Raw genomic sequence first — 20,626 nt, 5'->3', positions numbered from 1 at the left:
GAAAGAAGAGCTAAGATAAAAGGTGTTAAAGTATAATCTGATAGAGCTGAGGAAAGTAATAGAAAATGGGGGATACCTTGTTTCAGAGCTGTAAATCATAATAGAAGCAATGAAAATCAGACCTAACAATCTGTAGAAGTAATCAAGAATATAGAAATTTGGCTTGAGGAAGTTACAAAAAGGAAATGAATAAATATGATTTGGGAAGTGGTTGTGGCTCAACTGGTAGAGCATCTGCCTGCCATATGGAGGGTCCAGGGTTTGATACCCAGGGCCTTCTGAACCATGTGGTGAGCTGGCCCATGTGTAGTGCTGATGCTCACAAGGAGTGCTGTGTCACACAGGGGTGTCTCTCACATAGGGGTGCCCCACACGCAAGGAGTGTCCCTTGCAAGGAGAGCTGCCCCGTGTGAAAAAAATGCAGCCTGTCCAGGAGTGGCACCGTACACATGGAGAGCTGACGCAGCAAGATGATGCAACAAAAAAAGCGGCACAGTTTCCCGATGCCCCATGACAAGAATGCAAGAAGACACAGAAGAACACACAGTGAATGGACACAGGGAGCAGACATTGGGGGGGAAGGGGAGAGAAATAAATAACATAAATCTTTAAAATAAGTAAATAAATGAATGTGATTAATAAGAAAACAAGTATGGAAGACAAAGGAGATCCAACATATGAATAAATTGTATTTCTGAAAAGAACAGAACAAATGGAGCAGGAAAATACTAAAAAAAATTTCCTAAAATTGAGATCTGATGCTACAGATCAATATGCCCTACTCTGCCCAAGGAAAAATTGATACAAAATAATCAATGCCAGGAAATCACAATGAAATTCTCAACTTGAAAAATAGGAAAAAATCCGGTGGTATTCAGATAGAAAGAGTGAACTGAGGCAAGTGAGAAAAATCAGGCCAATTTCAAAGTTCTCTACAGTAAAATTCAGGGCCAGAAGTTATTGGAGCTATGTGTATAAAATTCTGAGGGAAAAGTAATATGAGTTACTAATTTCAAACCCAAAAAAATTATCCTACAAATATAAAGGCAGCAGATAGATTTTATCAGATGTTCATGAAATCAAAGAAGAGGGCACCTGGGAACATTCAATGACATAAATCCAAATAAAAAACTCCAGAACAGGGACCCTGTTAAAAAACAAAGAAAGAAAAAAGTTTGGAAATGAGAATTAAACCCATTGAAATACTGCACAAATGTTTAATGGCTGTAGGGATTATGGATCTCATAATTTTATGAGAATCACAGCTCACACCTCCAGGGTTTCTATTTTTTTGTGTGAAACAATGCCTAGCCTGCTACTGGACCTTGGCAGAATTTGAAGGTCTAACTATGAGATACCTGGTGACAATTTTACTTGTGCTTCCTCTCAGAAACTGGGTGATATCTGACCCATCAAGCCTTAAGATGCTACAGATAGTTGCAGTCTGTCATCAAGTGAAAATGATGTATAAGAGATTTGCTCAAGTAGGTCCCAAGTAAATTGCCTGAGCAGGTGGTTCAGGTTATCTCAACACTAGTCTTGCTGCATGGCCTCCTCTCCCTCAGTCCATACCTGTGGTTTCAGGGGAAGTTCCTTATGGCCTGTTTATTAAGGAAGAAAAACTTGGGCCTGGTTTATAGATGGTTCTTTACAATATGCTAATGTCATCCAAAACTAGAAAGCTGTAACATTTTGGCCAACTGAAGGATAATGGTAAATTCTTTAAGTGGGAAAAATGGTGAGCAGTACATTTGGTTGTCCAGTTCCTCTGAACTGAGAGGTGGCCAGAAGTACAAATATATGTTGTTGGGGATTGAATCATGTACTCCACACAAGACATGTTCAAATCTTAACCTGCATTTCTGTAGGTTGAAAGCCATTTGTAAATAGGACCATTTTGAAGATGTAATTATTAGTTAAGGTGTGCCAGATTGAGTCAGGGTGGGTCTTAATCCATATGAGTGGAGGCCTAATAAAGAGAAGAATTTTAGAAATTTAGAGAGTCAGTTGAAGTCAGAAGCCAGAGAAATCAAGAGGTAGAGATTGAGGACATGGCCACATGACAGAGGATTGCTATCAACTGTCTCTTGGGTAAGTACGGCCTTGCCAACATCTTGAATTTGGATTTCTAGCCTCCAAACTGTGAGCCAATAAATTCTTACTGTTTAAACCAGCCCATTGTGTGGTATTTGTCAAGGCAATTCAGATCTGGTTAACTAAGACATATGCTGATTAATTATATATATCTAATTTTATTTCAGCTTGCATGTTAATCTTTCATGAACTTTGATGACTCAAATTACAATCTTTTCTCTCCTTTCATAGTGGTAGAGTTGTAGCCACATATAATAATGGCTTAGTTAGAGACATTTCCCAGTATTACTTCTACATATATTCCATTCACTAATGGAATATGTGTAGAAGAGATGTGTGTTACTTCTGGGTCTGGCCTAAAATATTAAAACTTGTCTATTTTCTTTTCCATTCCCCTAAACTGGAAAATTGGTATGTCTGTGACTCAGCTTCACCCAGGCAGATGAGGACAGCCCCTATTCCAACAAGATAGAAGATTCCAGGGTCCCTAGTTCATCACTTAAGAAGAACTTGCTTCTAGTTTGGAGTACTTGCCTTGGGACTGTTAGATGAGAGAGAAATAAACTTTTATTTCAGTCATTAACTTTTTGGTCTTTTTAGCTACAACTTAGCCTCCACTTTAACTAATAAGCCTTCTGTTTACTTGTTTTTTTACTTCTCACTTTTTGAAAAGGATGCTTATTTCCTGAATTGATCTTTAGTATTTTATCTGGTGTAGTGCTGCTGGTATTAACTTTTCTCCATTTTTGTCTGAAAATGTTTTTATTTCACTTTCATTTATTTTTAATAGAATATACCAAACTCTTTTAAAAGATTTATTTATTTATTTATTTACTCTATTAAAGATTTATTTGGCAGCGGATTTGGCCCATTGGTTAGGGTGTCCATCTATCATATGGGAGGTCCGCAGTTCAAACCCTGGGCCTCCTTGACCTGTGTGCAGCTGGCCCATGCGTAGTGCTGCTGTGCGCAAGGAGTGCCCTGCCATGCAGGGGTGTCCCCTGTGTAGGGGAGCCCCAAGTGCAAGGAGTGCGCCCCGTAAGGAGAGCTGCCCAGCGTGAAAGAAGTGCAGCTTGCCCAGGAATGGTGCCTCACACGTGGAGAGCTGACACAAGAAGATGACACAATAATAAGAAACACAGATTCCCGTGCCGCTGAAAACAACAGAAGCAGACAAAGAAGACATAGCAAAATAGATATAGAGAACAGACAACCGGGGTGGGGCAGAGTGAGGCAGGGAGTGGAGAGAAATAAATAAATTTTGTAAAAAATCCTTAAAAAAAAAAATTTATTTACTTTATTTTATTAACCTCCCCTCCCCCAATGGTTCTCTTGTTTGTCTGCTCATTGTTTGCTCACCTTCTCCAAGAGGCACTGGGAAATGAACCCAGGACCTCCCACGTGGGAAGTGCTTGCCCAATGGCCTGAGCCATATCTGCTCCCCTCAGATTGTGGTGTCTGCTGGCTTGTGGTGTCAGCTCGTTGTAGCAGGTACAGCGTCTAGCTTATTTCAGTGGGTGCAGTATCTGCTTGTCTTCTTTAGGAGGCACAGGACCTGAACCTGGAACCTCTCATGTAGGCACCCAAACAGTTGAACCACATCTACTTCCCTCACCTTCATTTTTGAAGGATGTTATTGCTGGTTATAGAATTCTAGTTTGGCGATTCTTTTCTTTTAATACACTGAATTTATCTTTCTGTTGTCTTCTGGCTTCCATTGTTTTTGCTGAGAACTCAGCTATCAGTCTTATTGTTGTCCCTTTGAAGGTAACCAGTCTTTTTTTCCTTTGGCTTTTGTATTCAGCAGTTTTATAATGATGCACGTAGGTGTGATTTTTTTCCCTCTGTATTTATTCTGGCTTGATGTTTTTTTGTCAGTTTTGGATTCTCAGCATTAATTTTTTTTTAGATTTAATTTAATTTATTTTATTTCTCTCCCCTTCCCCCACCCTCGTTGTCTGTTCTCTGAGTCTATTTGCTGCGTGTTCTTCTTTGTCCTCTTCTGTTGTCAACTCAGCCATTAACTTTTGAAATACTAGTTGTTTCCCCCTCTTTCTTCCTCTCTAAGTTCTCTGGGATCCCAGTGTCACATATGGTTTAATGTATCCCATGTGTCTCTTTTGCTGTTTTCTATATCACCCTGTTGAGCTGTGCTAATCTTCTATTAAACCTATGCTTTGAGATCTTTTTTTTTTTTTAAGATTCATTTATTTATTTCTCTCCCCTTCCCCCCCACCCCGGTTGTCTGTTCTCTGTGTCCATTTGCTGCATCTTCTTTGTCTTCTTCTGTTGTCAGCGGCATGGGAATCTGTGTTCCTTTTTGTTGAGTCATCTAGTTGTGTCAGCTCTCCATGTGTGTGGCATCACTCCCAGGCAGGCTGCACTTTCCTTCACGCTGGGCAGCTCTCCCTACGGGGCGCACTCCTTGCATGTGGGGCTCCCCTATGCGGGGGACACCCCTGCGTGGCACGGCACTCCTTGCGCGCATCAGCACCACACATGGGCCAGATCCACACAGGTCAAGGAGGCCTGGGGTTTGAACTGCAGACCTCCGATGTGGTAGACAGATGCCCTAACCACTGGGCCAAGTCTGCCGCCTCTGCTTTGAGATCTTAATTTCAGTTATTTTATTTTCCAGCTGTCAAATTTCCATTTGATTCTTTTTTGAGTTTCCATTTGGTTCTCTGTTGAAATTTCCAATCCTATATTTTAATTCCTTAAGCATACTAAGTATAGGAATTCTAAAATCGGTAACTGAAAACTCCATTTTCTTGATCACATATAGGTCTATTTGTCTTTTTTTTAATATATATATATTATATATATATATAATATATATATATTTTAGGAGGTACTGGGGACCCAGAACTTTGTACATGGGAAGCAGACACTCAACCACTGAGCTACATTCACTCTCCTATTTGTCTATTTTTATCATCTCTTCTGTCTCTTGCTCTTATATCCTATGCCTGGTTATTTTTTAGTGAATGCTGGATTTTGGATATAAAAATTTGTTGAAGAAAAATTGAGGCCTAAGGTGATGTTATGTTCTATTAGCGAGAGCATATACTTTTGTTTTTGCAAGGCAGTCAGACCTAGAGTACAAATGACCTAGTCTAATCTGTTTGAAATGATTAGAAGCTAGACTTTACTCCTCGTGAAGGCCACTTGCTCCTGTTTTTTTTTGTTTGTTTGTTTGTTTGTTTTTTCCAAGTTCTACTCAATTTATTCATTTTTTAAAAATAATCGAGAAAATGTGGCTCCTGTTTATCTTATTACTGGGCTTGAGACTTTGCGGTTCTGTGTGTGTGTGTCCCAGTCCAAATCCTGGGGACTTTATTAGAGCCTATAAACTTGGCAGGCCCTTAATTTCCATTTTTGTTCCCCTAGCTTAATGAGTCTTTGTTAAGATTTGTCTGTCTCATAGCATCTCAGGCATATCTTCCAAAATTGGCAAATACTATATTTTCAAGTGTGATGTTTCCTCCATGTGGAACACTGGACAGGTCTTCTCTTCATACCTCTCTCTTACTCCTGCTAACTCCTATTCCTACCCTTATATCTCAGTTTAAATTTAAGTCCTGGGAAAATTTCCTTGACTCCCATAGAAGTGACCCTCCTTTGTGCCACTATAGCACCTCACCTTCCCTTGTCATTAGTACTTAGGGCATGTTTTAATAGTTGCTTTATCTCCCCCTATAAGACTCTCAAGATTGTGATATCAGGAACAGCATTTTCTTCCCTCACACCTTTGTTTCTTTAAAACAATGGCTCGTGTATAGTAAGAATGCACGTATTTGTTCAATGAGTTAATTGATATTTCCCTGCTACTTAAAACCTTTATTTTTTTCCTCACATCTATTATTTGTTTAATTAGCCTTATTATTAATTCTGATACTGCACTATTAACTAGTACTATTGACGTTCTGTTAAATAAAGGAATTTCTGTAACAGGAAGATAAATAATTCAGAAAAATAATGACAAACAAAAACCTATTTTCGTGTTTTTACATTAACACAATAACACGTTAGTATAATTATTTATTATATATTACTATGCGGGGTTGGGGGGATCTGGTATGACTGTCCCAGGTTGACTCTAAAAAGTCACTCTACCTCGGCCTGATGTGTGGGGCATCCTTGAGTTCTAGAGACCTCATCTCAGCCTGCCCAAGTCCAGCCAGGCACTATTAGCCTCTTCTGGGCTTGAATGACCTGCCACGATGCCAGGCTTTCAGATCTGCTGGGTTTGGCTACACCACCAGGGCAGCAAGCTCCTGCCTGCCCACCTACTTAAAACCTTTAAATAGCCTTTCATTTCCTGCAGAAAATGTTCCAATTTCCTGTGCAGGGTCTGTAAGATGTTTGTGATTTGAGCCCTGGATCTCTCCTTATCTTGTGTTCAAAGTAAATATGTGCTTCTGCTTAACAACTCCATATCTTTATGGTGTTCTGCTGTCTGTTTTCTCTACCTTTGTGGTCTGGAAAACTCATGTTGTCTGTGTTGTCTCTTGGCTTGGAAATGTTTTGCTTCTCCTTTAATAGTTAGGTCAAGATTTTCTTATTAGAAGTCCCTTTGGGCTGATTCTGTTTTTTCTTATTATCCATTTCCTGTCTTTTTTACCCATGTAGCTTATAGAATTCATCAATATTATACTGTAATTGTCTATTTTACCTCCAAAGTAGAAGTTACTTAAGGGTACAGACTATCTTTTAATCTTTATAACCCCAGTTCTGATCACAGTATTTGGTTAGTAGTAAAAGAATAAACATTTATTTATTCCTATTTCTTGAAGAGCTGATTTTACTTGAAATAAATTTTCAGAAGCATCTTTGCAACAACTCTGTAAGACAGGCAGTAATTACTAGAGTAATTTCTGATTACTGGAGCTTAGAAAAGTTAAATAACTCGCCTAAAGTTGCATAGCTAGCAATTCATGGTACTGGAATTTGAACTCAGATGTACTATCTCTTAAAAAAAAAAAGTGAAAAAGAGAGGAATAAGCATGATAAACAATTGAGTGTGTGACTTGATTTAGGAATGCGAGTGGCTGATAGTAAGAGTTAGTTCAGGTCAAATTACTAATACTAATACTCTAGTATATCAATTAAGGAGTTTAGTTTCTGCCCTGTAATTAATAGGTTTCATTTAAAGTTTTAGTAAGTGCAAAATTATAATATAAAGTAGCTTTTAAAGAAAGCTCTGCCTGTATATACAACAGGCTGGCTTGTAAAAGAGATAATTGGGTGAGTCTCTGAGAACATTCATGTAGCAGGAGAGGGATTTCTGGATCAAGAACATCAAGAAAGGCTTTTGGTTCCATTTCATCATTGCTGTCTTCCTAATTTAACAGCTTTGGGAGAAGTTTTTTAGTAATCACAGGATACTTCATTAGCATAAGTATATTTCTAGTTATCCTAACAGCATTAGGATTTGCTTCTTATCCTCCATCTGATATTGTCCATTTATACAAAACTCTTTATAACTGCATGCATACTTTAAATTATTTTTGTGGGATTAAATTATACAAAAATTCATAGTTCAAAATATTTACTATCTCGAAGTTTGGAAAATTACTTCTTCCCTCACTTTCCCTAGATGCACAACACATACATTTTTTTCTAAGCCTCATTTGTCTAACCTTTATATTTAATGATCAAATGTTTCAGTCAATAGCATTTATGTATTCATCTGATAAATTTGAACTAGGTAGGTATTTGAAAGGAATGTTTAATAAAAAATAGTCTATGCTCAGGACCATCTCTAGTGTATGATATAAAACAGTAACTTGCCCCCTTATATTATGTTATTCTTTGATGTGCATTAAAGTATAAAGTACTATATAAATTTTTTAGTGTTCTATGCTGTAGTTCTATAACATTTAGATATAGCAATAGACAAATCTAATTTTATTATAGTTCCAACAGGCTTAATCTTTTCTAACTCTTTGCACTCCTCCCCAAGCATCCCTATATGGACATAATTTCACTCAATCTCTCTTTCTCATTCATGAACACACACATATTCACCCATAAACTCGTTCTTGTGTGAGGGAGTTCTTATTCTATCAAGTAGATAAGAAGCTTCAACTAGGGAGATTGGGGGCATAAGGAAGAAATATTTAATGCTGCTAAAATAATTATAATAAGACACTGATATACTACCCTTGCTTCTGCTTCTAACATCCTTTGAAGTAATTTAGGCAGTCCTCACACTCATTCTCTGAGAATTCCTCTTCTTTCTGCAGTCACACAGACCACTCAGGTTGTTCTTGACCCTTTTGTGACATTTCCATTTCTCATTCAAGTTTATATTTGAAGTTTATTTCAATTAAATTCCTTCTGTGAAAATACTATGAATTTGGAACAAGAGTAAGTCCTGTATTCTCACTTATTGAAAACTTGAACTGTGAGATCAAGAAAAATCAGTGAGCCTTCTTGGCAATGCTAACTAGTTTTTTGTTGTTGTTTTTGTTGTTGTTTTTCTGGTTATTGGAAACTTTGAGACGTGGGATGCTTACAACTGGGAAGGACTTAGTACAGATTCATGAAAGTTTCTCAATCTTATCAATACTACACTGTTGCCATTTATGGTATTAAAAACTAGCCTATAGTGAGTGCCTGCTGTGTGTTAGGCACTGTGCTAAGTATTTTACCCACATGTGATAAATAATTATCGTATCAATAGCAAGGTAAGTTGACCATATTTTACAGAGGAGAAAACTGAGGCTTATCTCATTTTCCAGATGAGAAAAGATGAGTACTTGAGGTCACACATGTAGTAAATTAAAGAACCTGAATTTAATTACAAGTTTGTCTGACTCTAAATCCTACACCCTATTCACTACAAACATTTTCTCTCAACCAGCAGTAGATTTAGGTATCTAAGGAGATAAGGAGATGCACAGCCATACAGTATTATAATGAAGCAGGATTTGGGGATTTTTATTTTAAAATTTGGCACATTTTTATTTTACCCATCAAAAATTGGAAATGGAATTATAGGAAAATTTGTTAAAATTCTAAATGTAATTTGTTAACATTTCTGGTGAAAAATTGATAGTTTTGCAATAGTCACTAAGAATGACTTTTCTTCTCTAGTTTTAAGACAAAATTGGCTGCAGCATTGGCAAGATGTAGAATCAAACATGACGCCCTTTCAATTTACCATATTCTACCAGAAACAGTTAGAAAACAGGAACTAAGGGCCTCCACTTTGCCACTTTATGCTTGGATAAATACTTGTAAAATCAGGTAAAAGTTTTAATCAAACTCTTTATTCATATTTCAAATCTCTAGTCTTTCAAAATAATGTGATAAGAATATTATCTTTTTTGTGGGGGCAGGGGGTGGTGGTGGCTGGGGAGTGGTTGTCAAATTATAGTTTAGTTTCAGGATTGTATCACCACATTTCTGCAGGTATTTACATACACATGTTACCTTTTCTGTCTCTTACCTTTTAACTTATTGGTAAAATTTTAAGTCTCATTAAATGCAATATATCTAGTTGATATTTTTCTTTATTGTAGGAAAAAGTGCTAGTGTTAAATACATTTTAATGTATTATATTTGTAATTAGAACCTAACCTTGTATATTTGCAGCCCTGAAGAAGTTTATTATAATCTGAAGAAAAAAGGTTATAATAAAGTTAGATCTGTATTGCATATTGATGATAAAGTCTTTGCTGTGGACCAACATTGCTATGACGTCTTGATTTTTCCATCTCATCTTAAAAGTGACCTTCTAAGTATAAATCTTTTCAAAGAATATAAACTTATATTTCAGGTAAATGTTAACTTTCATTGCGTTTCTCATCTAATAATCCTATTTAGCCAAACTATCCAACCACCTAAAAAAAAAAATCCTAATATTATGTATATATATTTTTAATTATCAGGGAGCTTATTAAGGCCTAATTGTACCTTCAATAATACTTCTACAATCAATACTCCTATTATACCTTGGTATCTTAATCCTGTGGGAAGTTGTAGAGAACATATTCTCCTCTCCAGATTCCATAGATCAGGACACTTGTATTCCTGGCAGCTGAAAGGCTGTTTTTCTCTTCTAGGAGAGGAAGGATTCGAGAGAAAGTAAAATGAGTCCTTTTGTTCCTTCCATTTCTAGGGGAGGTACATTGTTAGTGCCATCCTATATATGAAAAGCAAAGTGTAATACTTCCCCATAATCTACTTGATATAGTCTTACAGCTCTGATTTTTAAGAGATGTATAAAGGCTATCAGTGCAGGAAGAGAATGTGTGGTGTAATGCAGGTTCAAGTGAATGAAAAATAAAGATTCTAACTTAGATTAAATTCATATTTTCTGTCCTTAGATTCCAATTCTTATTTCAGATTCACCTTGGTCTTCTGAGATTTATCCATTCCACACACCAGTATTCTTTGGCAAAATCTCTTGGCCTTAATTTATAGTGATACTCTCTCAAAAACTGAGATGAACTGCAGAAGTCCAATCTGTCAAGCCTCATTTTATAAGCTTCTCAAACTTTTTACCTTTAATCTCTATGAGCTGGCAACAATTTAGGTGACAGTGAAATGGACAAGAAAGGATGGCAGTATAAGATGATTGTGTTTTTGTGAGAGCTAACAATGGGAGCTAAGACAGGACATCATTGATCTAAATAACAGCAATCATAATTTAGGTTAAACCAAGTTGAGGTCTTTTCTTTAAATATTTATCAGTTGTCTCTATGAACTTTTTATTTAGGCATATATTAAGATGATTTAAACTAAAATGGATTAGTTATCACTTCAAGATTTCTACCAAGTATTTTCTTATGTCTCAGGCAGAAAAAAATCAGCTCATGCCCTTTGAAATTCTACTCACATCATTCATTATCTTTCAGGACAAATCTCGGAGTCTTGCTGTCCATTCTGTAAAAGCCTTATTGAATATGGATGATGATGTCTTAATGGTCAATACAGGTTCTTGGTACACAGTTGCCCATATGTCAATCTTAACAAATAATAATACCTCAAAAATATTTGTGTGTGGAGTAAAATCACAAGCTAAGGATCCTGACCTAAAGAAACTTTTTACAAAAATGGGATGTAAAAGTATGTACATATTTTCATTTGGTGATTATTGTTCTACAAGATTTTAGAAATGTTAAATGTTGGTTGGTTATATTTTTGTAAAATTAAAAACTCTCTGTATGAACTAAACTCTTAAAATCTTCATAAATCCATCTTATATCAGGTTTACTTACTGCTTAATGCTGGGTAAACAAATGTAGGTTAAAATTAATGAATATACGGGAAACGGACTTTGGCCCCGTGGTTAGGGCATCCGTCTACCATATGGGAGGTCCGCAGTTCAAACCCCGGGCCTCCTTGACCCGTGTGGAGCTGGCCATGCGCAGTGCTGATGCGCGCCAACGAGTGCCCTGCCACTCAAGGGTGTCCCACGCGCAAGGAGTGCGCCCATGAGGAAAGCCGCCCAGCCTGAAAGCCGCCCAGCGTGAAAAGAAAGTGCAGCCTGCCCAGGAATGGCGCCGCCCACACTTCCCGTGCCGCTGACGACAACAGAAGCGGACAAAGAAACAAGACGCAGCAAAAAGACACCAAGAACAGACAACCAGGGGAGGGGGGGAAATTAAATAAATAAATAAATCTTAAAAAAAAAAAAAATTAATGAATATATTGGTATTTTGGTATAGTGCTTTCATATATAATTTTAGTCCCAAACAATAATTAATTAAAGTAGGTGGTAGAAATGACCATCATTTAATAAATAAGAACATAATCTCAGAAGTGCTCAAGGGATAAAGATTATATTTTGGACTACTAGCTATGTCCCTTAGCAGTCTGATTTTTTAAAAATTTCCATTGGCTTATGCTGCAACTAAAGACCATATTTTAGTATAGATTCAGTGAGGATGAGAAACTGAGCAAAACATTTGACAAATATGTACAGATTAGGAGACAAAGAAAAAACAAGAGAGGATACAAATAACTAAAATTAGAACCGAAAGAGGGGACATTACAATTGACCCCACAGAAATAAGGATTATAAGAGTATACTAGGAACAACTCTACACAAATTAGATTCTATCTTAGATGAAATGGACAAGTTCTTAGAAGCACACAAACTACCTATACTGGTTCAAAAAGAAATCAAAGATCTCAACAGACTAATAAATAATAAAGGGATTGAATCAGTTATCAAAAACTTTCCAACCAAGAAAGGCCTAGTACCACATGGCTTCACTGGTGAATCTTGCCAAACATTCTAAGGAGAATTAATATGTACACTGCTCAAACACTTCCAAAAAACTAAAGAGGAGGAAATACTTCCCAACTCATTCTATGAGGTCAAAATCATCTTCATACCAAAGCCAGATAAAGATCTCAAATGGAAAAATATATAGACCAATATTCCTTATGAATATAGATGTAAAACTCCTCAACAAAATACTAGCAAACTGAATACAAAAGAAGAAAAGAATTATAAACAATGTTCAACTTGGATTTATCTCCGGCATACAAGGATGGTTCAATGTAAGAAAATCAATTAATGTAATATGTCACATTAATAGAATTTCAAAGGAACAAACCACATAATCATCTCAAATGACTCAGAAGACGCATTTGACAATATCCAGCACTGCTTCTTGATAAAAACACTTAGAAAACTAGAAATAGATGAAAACTTCCTCAACATGATAAAGAACATATATGAATAGCTCACAATTTTTCATATATTCATATTCAGTGATGAAAGACTGAAAGCTTTCCTTCTAAGATCAGGAACACGACAAAGATGCCCACTTTTCCCACTGTTATTCAACACTGTACTGGAAGTTCTAGCCAGAACAATTAGGCAAAAAGAGAAATAAAAGGCATCCAAATAGGAAAGGAAGAAATAAAACTTTCCTTATTTGTAGATGACATGATCCTGTTCAGAGAAAACCTGAGAAAAAAAAAAGAAACTAAATCAAGGCTACTAGAGCCAATAGACACATTCAACAGTGAGGCAAGGTACAAGTATAACATGTAAAAATCAGTAGAGTTTCTATATGCTAGTGATGAACAATGTGAAGAGGAAATTTTTCAGAAATCCATTTATAATATCAATAACAGAAATCAAATATCTAGGAATAAACTTAACCAAGAATGTAAAGGACTTACACACAGAAAACAATAAAACATTGCTAAAAGAAATCAAAGAAGACCTAAATAAATAGACTGACAATTCATGCTCATGGACTGGAATATTAAATATAGTCAAGATATCATTTCTACATAATGTGACTTATAGATTTAGTGGAATCCCAACCAAAATTCCAGCAGCCTTCTCTGCAGAGATGGAAAAGAAAATCATCAAATTTATATGGACATATAAGGGACCCCAAATACCCAAAAATGTCTTTAAAAAAGAATAGAGTTAGTGGACTCACTTTCAAATTTTAAAACTTATTATGTGCTATAGGAATCAAAGCATCATGATACTTGCACAAGGCCAGACATATAGACCAACGTAATTGAATTGAGAATTCAGAAATAGACACTTACGTCCTTGGTCAATTTATTTTTGACAAAGATGCCAAGTCCAGAAAATTGGGAAAGAGTCTTCAATAAATGATGCTGGGTCAACTCTATATCCAAATGCAAAAGAATGAATCTGGACCCCTAACCCACACCATATGCAAAATTAACTCAGAATGAATCAAATACCTAAATATAAGAACTAGGATTATAAAACTCCTAGAAGAACATCAGGGAAGCATTTTCAGGATTTTGTGTTAGGCAATGGTTCCTTAGATGTTCAACATCATTAGCCATTGGGGAAATGGAAACAAAAACCACAATGAGATATCATTTCATTGTTGGTGGGGGTGAAAAATGGTATCGCTCCTGTGGAAAACAGTTTGGCAGTTTCTCAGAAAGTTATCTATAGAATTACCATATGACCCAGCAATATTACTTCTAGGTATATACCCAAAAGGGTTGAAATCAGGACTTGAACAGATAATCACACACCCATGTTCATAATGGCATTATTCACAATTCAAAAAAAAAATTGGAAGCAATCTAAGTGTCCATCAACAGATGAATGGTTAACAAAATATTTTTATGTGTACCATAGAACAAAATTCAGCCATGAAAAAGAATTAAGTTCTGATACATATGACATGGGTGAATGTTAAAGGCATCATGTTAAGTGAAATAAGTCAAACACAAAAGCCAAATATTCTATGATCTCACAGATATGAAATCATTAGAAAAGGCAAATCCATAGAATCAGAAACTAGAATACAGATTACTAGGGGCCAGGGTAGGAATGGGGAGTAAAGGATTAATGCTGGAATTGTACACAGTTTCAATTTGGAATAATGGAAAAGTTTTGGTAATGAATGGTGATTATGGTAGGACAACATTGTGAGTGTAATAAACACCACTGAATTAAATATATGGATATTGTTAAAAGGGGAAATTTTGTGATATACTCTATAGTTTATGTTAGGGTTCACTGTTTGTGGGATACATACAGTTCTGTGGTGCTTTTTAAAATTTTTATTCCAGTAACATTTACATTACACACAATTTCTATGTGGGATAATGAAAAGTTTTTTAATGGATGGTGGATTAATGACACTGAATTGTCACTTAAAAATGGTTAAATGACAAATTTTATATATAAAAATCAAAAGAATGATAAAAATAAACTAATAGCTATGTAGGGTTGGCAATGGATTATTAATAATGCTAATGTAAAAGAAGACATGAGGAAGAAGAAAAGGAGCATAGAAAAGATAACAAAAATAGAAAGCAAATATGATGATAGAGATTAAATCAAAATATGTTAAGTATAAATGGACCAAAATCTTGAAATAAAAGAATGAACATCATTACTAAGTTTTTTTAAAATTAGGGGAGTGGATGTGGCTCAAGTGGTTGGGCATCTGCTTCCTACATGTGAAGCAAACCATCCTTGGTTTGGTTTTCCAAACCATCCTTGGTTTGGTTTTCAGTGCCTCTGAAATACAGAAAAAGAACAAACAACAAGCCACCAGGTGAGATAGCCAGCTCAGGTTAGCTGATGTGGCTCGTTGACTGAGTGCCAGCTTCCGACATATGAGGTCCAGGGTTCAATTCCCTGTCTCAGTACCTCACATACACACACACATACACACACAAAATTAACCATATTCTATTCTATGTAAGTATATGTAAGTATATGAATAAGTTTAAAAGTACAGAAAAATATATGCAAAGCATTCACTAACAGAGCTATAGGCAAAATAGGTTTAGGCTGAAAATTATTACTTTAGGTTGAAAAAATAAAGACATTTCTAATTCTTTAAGGTTCAATTCATCTGAAAAATATAACAGTCCTAATGATGATTGTACCTAATAATATAGTCTCAAAGTATTTAAATAAAAATTGAATAGAACCAGTAGATGACATGATATTGTATTAATATATAGAAAATCCTAAAGAACTCATGAAAAAAATGATTAGAACTAATAAATGAATTCAAAAAGGGTGCAGGATACAAGGTCAAGAGAAAAAAATATCAATTTTATTTCTATACACTACCAATCCAGTGACTAATTCAAAAATGGAATTAAGAAAACAATTCTATTTATAGTAACATTAGGATAATAAAGTAATTAGAAATAAATTTAACAAAAGAAGTATAATATGTGAACACTAAAAACTACAAAACATCATTTAAAGAAATTAAAGAAGACATAAATAAATGGAAAGACGTCCTCTGTTCATGGACTGGAAGACATAATATTATTATGATGGCAGTACTCCCCAAATTGATCTACAGATTAAGTGCAAATGCTATAAAAATCCTAGCTGGCTTTTTTTCAGCAGTTTACACTGTGATCTTAAAATTCATCTAAAGTTGCAAGGGAACTAGAATAGCTAAAACAACCTTGAAAAAGAAAACGAAAAGTTGTAGGACTCACATTTTCTGGATTCAGAACTTAGTACACAACTACTCTAATCAAGACAATATGGGGAAGCGGATGTGGCTCAAGTGATAGGGCTTCCGCCTACCATATGGGAGGACCTGGGTTCGATCCCTGTGGCCTCCTGGTGAAAAAGAAAAAGAGAAAGTGTGCCTACGCAGCGAGCCAGTGCCTGCGTGGTGAGCTGAGTGCCTGGACAAGTGTCTGCACAGTGAGCCAGTGCCTGTGCAAGTGAATCACACAGCAAGATGATAATGCAATGAAAGAGAGATGAAGGGGAGAGTCAAGGTGAAGCGCAGCAAAGACCAGGAAGTGAGGTGGCAAAATTGACAGGGAACCTCTCTCCACATCAGAGGTTCCAAGGATTGATTCCTGGTGAATCCTAGAAGAGAAAAAACGAGAAGAGAAGACAAAAAGGGAAATATGTGCAGAAGATCACACAGCAAATGGACACAGACAGCAAAAACAGCAGGGCAGGGGGAGGGGAAGGGGGAGGAGGAGGAGGAAAGAGAGGGGAGGGGAAGGGGAGAAAAAAGACAATATCTTACGGGTTTAATGATAGACATATAGATGAATGGAATAGAATAAGAGAGTCCAGAAATAAACCCATGTATCTATAGTCTGTTGATTTCAACAACGGTGCCATTTATGCATCTTTCTGAACACTTGAGAAACAATTGAGTTTGTTTTTAGGATTAAATGAAATAAATGTGCCTGGACGGAATTTTTTTATTTTATTTATTTATTTATTTATTTCCCTCCCCTTCCTCCCCCCGCCCCAGTTGTCTGCTCTCTGTGCCCATTCGCTGTGTTTTCTTCTGTGACCGCGTCTATCCTTATCAGCGGCACCAGGAATCTGTGTTTCTTTTTGTTGTGTCTTCTTTTTTTTTTTTTTTTATTGACTTTGTAATAATATTACATTAAAAAAATATATATATGAATTCCCATTGAACCCTACCACCCCCACCCCACCTCTCCCCCCACCCCAGCAACACTCCCTCTCATCATCATGACACATCCATTGCATTTGGCAAGTACATCTCTGGGTACCCCTGCACCCCATGGTCAACGGTCCACACCATGGCCCACACTCTCCCCCATTCCATCCAGTGGGCCCTGTGAGGATTTACAATGTCCGGTGATTGCCCCTGAAGCACCATCCAGGGCAGCTCCATGTCCCAAAGATGCCTCCACCTCTCATCTCTTCCTGCCTTTCCCCATACCCATCAGCCATCATGTCCACTTTTCTCAATCCAATGCCACCTTTTCTATGTGAACATTGGATTGGTTGTGTCCATTGCACCTCTATGTCAAGAGGAGGCTCAGATTCCACATGGATGCTGGATGCAATCCTCCCACTTTCAGTTGTAATCACTCTAGGCTCCATGGTGTGGTGGTTGTCCTTCTTCAACTCCATCTTAGCTGAGTGTGGTGAGCCCAATAAGTCAGATTGTAGGTGCTGGAGTCTGTTGAGGCTCAGGACCTGGCTATCACATTGTCAGTCCAGAGATTCAAATCCCCTAAATATATCTTAAACCCCGACACTAACTGCACCTCCAGCACATTAGCATGAAAGTCTTATGAAGAGAGATCCCATCTGAGTCCAGATTCATCACACATAAACACCATTTCCAAAGAGGGGCCATCTGACCTGGTAGTTAACCCCATCGGCCATGACCATAACTCCCATGGGTCTCTTTAGCCCTCGAAGGAACCTATATCTGGGGGTTGTATCTCCGTGTGTGTGGCACCATTCCTGGGCAGGCTGCACTTTCTTTCGCACTGGGCGGCTTTCCTTACGGGGTGCACTTCTCGCACGTGGGGCTCCCCTATGCGGGGGACACCCCTGCATGGCAGGGCACTCTGTGCGCATCAGCACTGCACGTGGGCCAGCACCACACAGGTCAAGGAGGCCCAGGGTTTGAGCCGCAGACTTCCTATGTGGTAGGTGGACGCCCTATCCTTTGGGCCAAGTCCGCTTCCCTGGATAGAATTTTTTAGAGCAATAGTTCCATAATTTGTTAAGCTGCCTTTTTTTCTGTTATTTTATTTCTTTGAAGTTGAAATAAAGTTTATTTAAAAAAGAAAAAACAATGGCGTCAAGACAGTTCAATGGGAAAAGAATAATTTCAACAAATGATACTAGGGCAACTGGATATCAGTATGCAAAAAAATGAAGTTACATCCCTACCTTAAAATATATACAAAAATTAACTCAGAATGGATCAAAGACCTAATTGTCAGAGCTAAAACTATAAATCTCTTAGAAGAAAAATAGGGGTATATCTTCATGACCTTGAATTTGACAATGGATTCTTAGATGTGACTCCAGAAGCAAAAGCATCAAAAGAAAATGGACTTGATCAAAATTAAAAACATTTTTGCTTCAAGAACATCATCACGAAAGTGAAATGATACCCTCTAGTATGGTCAAAAATGTTTGAAAGCCATATATCTAAGGGTATACCATCCAGAATATATTAAATACTTACAGCACAACAATAAAAAGACAAATAACCCAACCAAAAGGAAGAGAAAATATAAAAAAGGATTAAAAATGGGAAAAGGTAAATTACAAATATTGACTATTTACTATTTACTAGGCACCATGCTAAGCTTAACTACTTTATCTCAGTTTTCCTAATTATATTAAGTCATCATTATTATCCCATTTTATAAATAAGGAAATAGAAGCTTAGAGATAAAATCTATGCCTAGTGAATAGTGAAGTTGGTAGTCTTTATGAGTTCAAAGCCCTTTCAACATGACATCAAGCTGCTTTAAATTGGACCTAAAGTTCAGAAAGTGAAATCTAAATTAAATTTTATATAGAAGATATTTAAATTGAAAAACAGTCTCTCAGATGAAGAAGAAAGCACTATATTAGGAGAATTCTTGTGTTAATTTTAGGAAGTTATCAGAGAATAGCCTTCTTTCCAACTACATTAAAATGAATTTTTGTGGGGTTAAGGGTTTAAAAATGAACAACGATAAAATAGATATAATTATATACCACATAGAATTTTAATTAATATTTCAAAATTAATCTTTCTTTTTTTTCTACCAGATATTGAAATACTTCATGAATCATTTATTAACATTGAATCAAAGGATCATAGGTTACAGAAAGTTAAAGTGATTCTGTTGCTACCACGTTGTTCAGGACTGGGTGTTAGTAATCCAGTAGAATTCATTTTAAATGAGCATGAAGGTACTTGTTTTAATTTTTAATTTCTAAATTAATGAAATTTATTGGTAATTTTATCGATGAAATGACTTAAACTCATTAAAACACTGATATAAAAATATTTGATCAAAAAATAATAGCTACCATTTATATCTATATTTGTATCTGTTTCCTCAATTAATCCTTATACCTGTCTTGTGATATGTGGGCAAGGGTGATATTCAAAGTAATGCCTCAAAGGATTGTTAACTAAATTAATCCATATTAAGTAGCATTCAATAAATCTTTGTTAACATTATCAAGAAATAAGATAAAATTATTTTCAGAAACTGTAAAAAAAGTATGATTATCTCTTGCTCTATTGTGAAGACATACATTTGCTTCCCTAAATTTTTCTTCAAAGATTTCTTCTCATGGGTTAATTTAATGTTTTTAACTATATTCTTATGTGTCCTTTCCTACCCATATCTAACTATAGCTCATCAGTTTCTACCTTGCAAAATAAATCTTTTCTTTTCCTGTATTAGTCTCCGGACTGCTACTGTATTAGTCAGCCAAAGGGGTGCTGATGCAAAATACCAGAAATTGGTTTGTTTTTATAAAGGGTATTTATTTGGGGTAGAAGCTTACAGATACCTGGCCATAAAGCGTAAGTTACTTTCCTCACCAAAGTCTATTTTCACGTGTTGGAGTAAGATGGCTGTTGACGTCTACGAGGGTTTAGGCTTCCTGGTTTCCTCCCTTCCAGGGGCTTGCTTCTCTTTCCTCTGTGTGCTTACTTTCTGGGGCTCCAGCTTAAGGCTTTAGCAGCAAACTCTAACATCAAAACTCTGTCCTTTGCCATGACTTTTATCAATGCCATAATGACGTGGCCCAATCAGAAGCCCTAATCATAACTTAAACATGCCCAGGTTCAGACTAGTTTACAAACATAATCCAGTATCTATTTTTGGAGTTCATAGCTATGTCAAACTGCTACAATGGCATTCTCTTTTTTCCACCTAAATGGCTTATTTGGCTAGTTGGATGACTATCTCATAGGAATTTGGAGAAAAATAAAATAAAACTAAAATACCTTTATTTAGTTTAAAAATTTTTGGTCAGCATTTTTAATACTATTTATTTAGTTTTAATAGGTATTTTCCATGAAAACTTTCATTAATAAGCAAAATGATGGAAAAATTAAATAATGTGATAATAGCAATAAATGAAAAAATACATAATAATAGTGTTGTATTTAAAAGCATTTACTTGCTTTTTGTATTTAGATACAGATTTACTTAAAGATCTCTCTCAAGGAGGCATATCAGAAGATAAACTTCATGATCTTGCTCAACAGCAATATGAACAGCTAACACATGCAATGAAATGTAAGTCTGCCATCAGTGCAATCTT

General features: G+C 36.2%; 1 protein-coding gene across 1 annotated transcript in view; it reads left to right on the top strand.

Annotated features, from left to right (window-relative positions):
• The window catches only part of NSUN7 (NOP2/Sun RNA methyltransferase family member 7), a 109,624-nt gene that overhangs the window by 44,364 nt on the left and 44,634 nt on the right, over positions 1-20,626 (top strand). Inside the window, exons 5-9 of the mRNA XM_058299459.2 lie at positions 9,196-9,348; positions 9,697-9,880; positions 10,962-11,172; positions 19,112-19,255; positions 20,500-20,601. Of these exons, the coding sequence (XP_058155442.1) occupies positions 9,196-9,348; positions 9,697-9,880; positions 10,962-11,172; positions 19,112-19,255; positions 20,500-20,601 (794 nt within the window). The remainder of the gene's footprint in view (positions 1-9,195; positions 9,349-9,696; positions 9,881-10,961; positions 11,173-19,111; positions 19,256-20,499; positions 20,602-20,626) is intronic.

The sequence above is a fragment of the Dasypus novemcinctus genome, chromosome 1, assembly GCF_030445035.2.
Source record: "Dasypus novemcinctus isolate mDasNov1 chromosome 1, mDasNov1.1.hap2, whole genome shotgun sequence".
In the NCBI taxonomy this organism is placed as follows: Eukaryota; Metazoa; Chordata; class Mammalia; order Cingulata; family Dasypodidae; genus Dasypus; species Dasypus novemcinctus.
The sequence above is the reverse complement of the archived record's forward strand: the minus strand, read 5'-3'. Positions and strand labels throughout refer to the sequence as shown.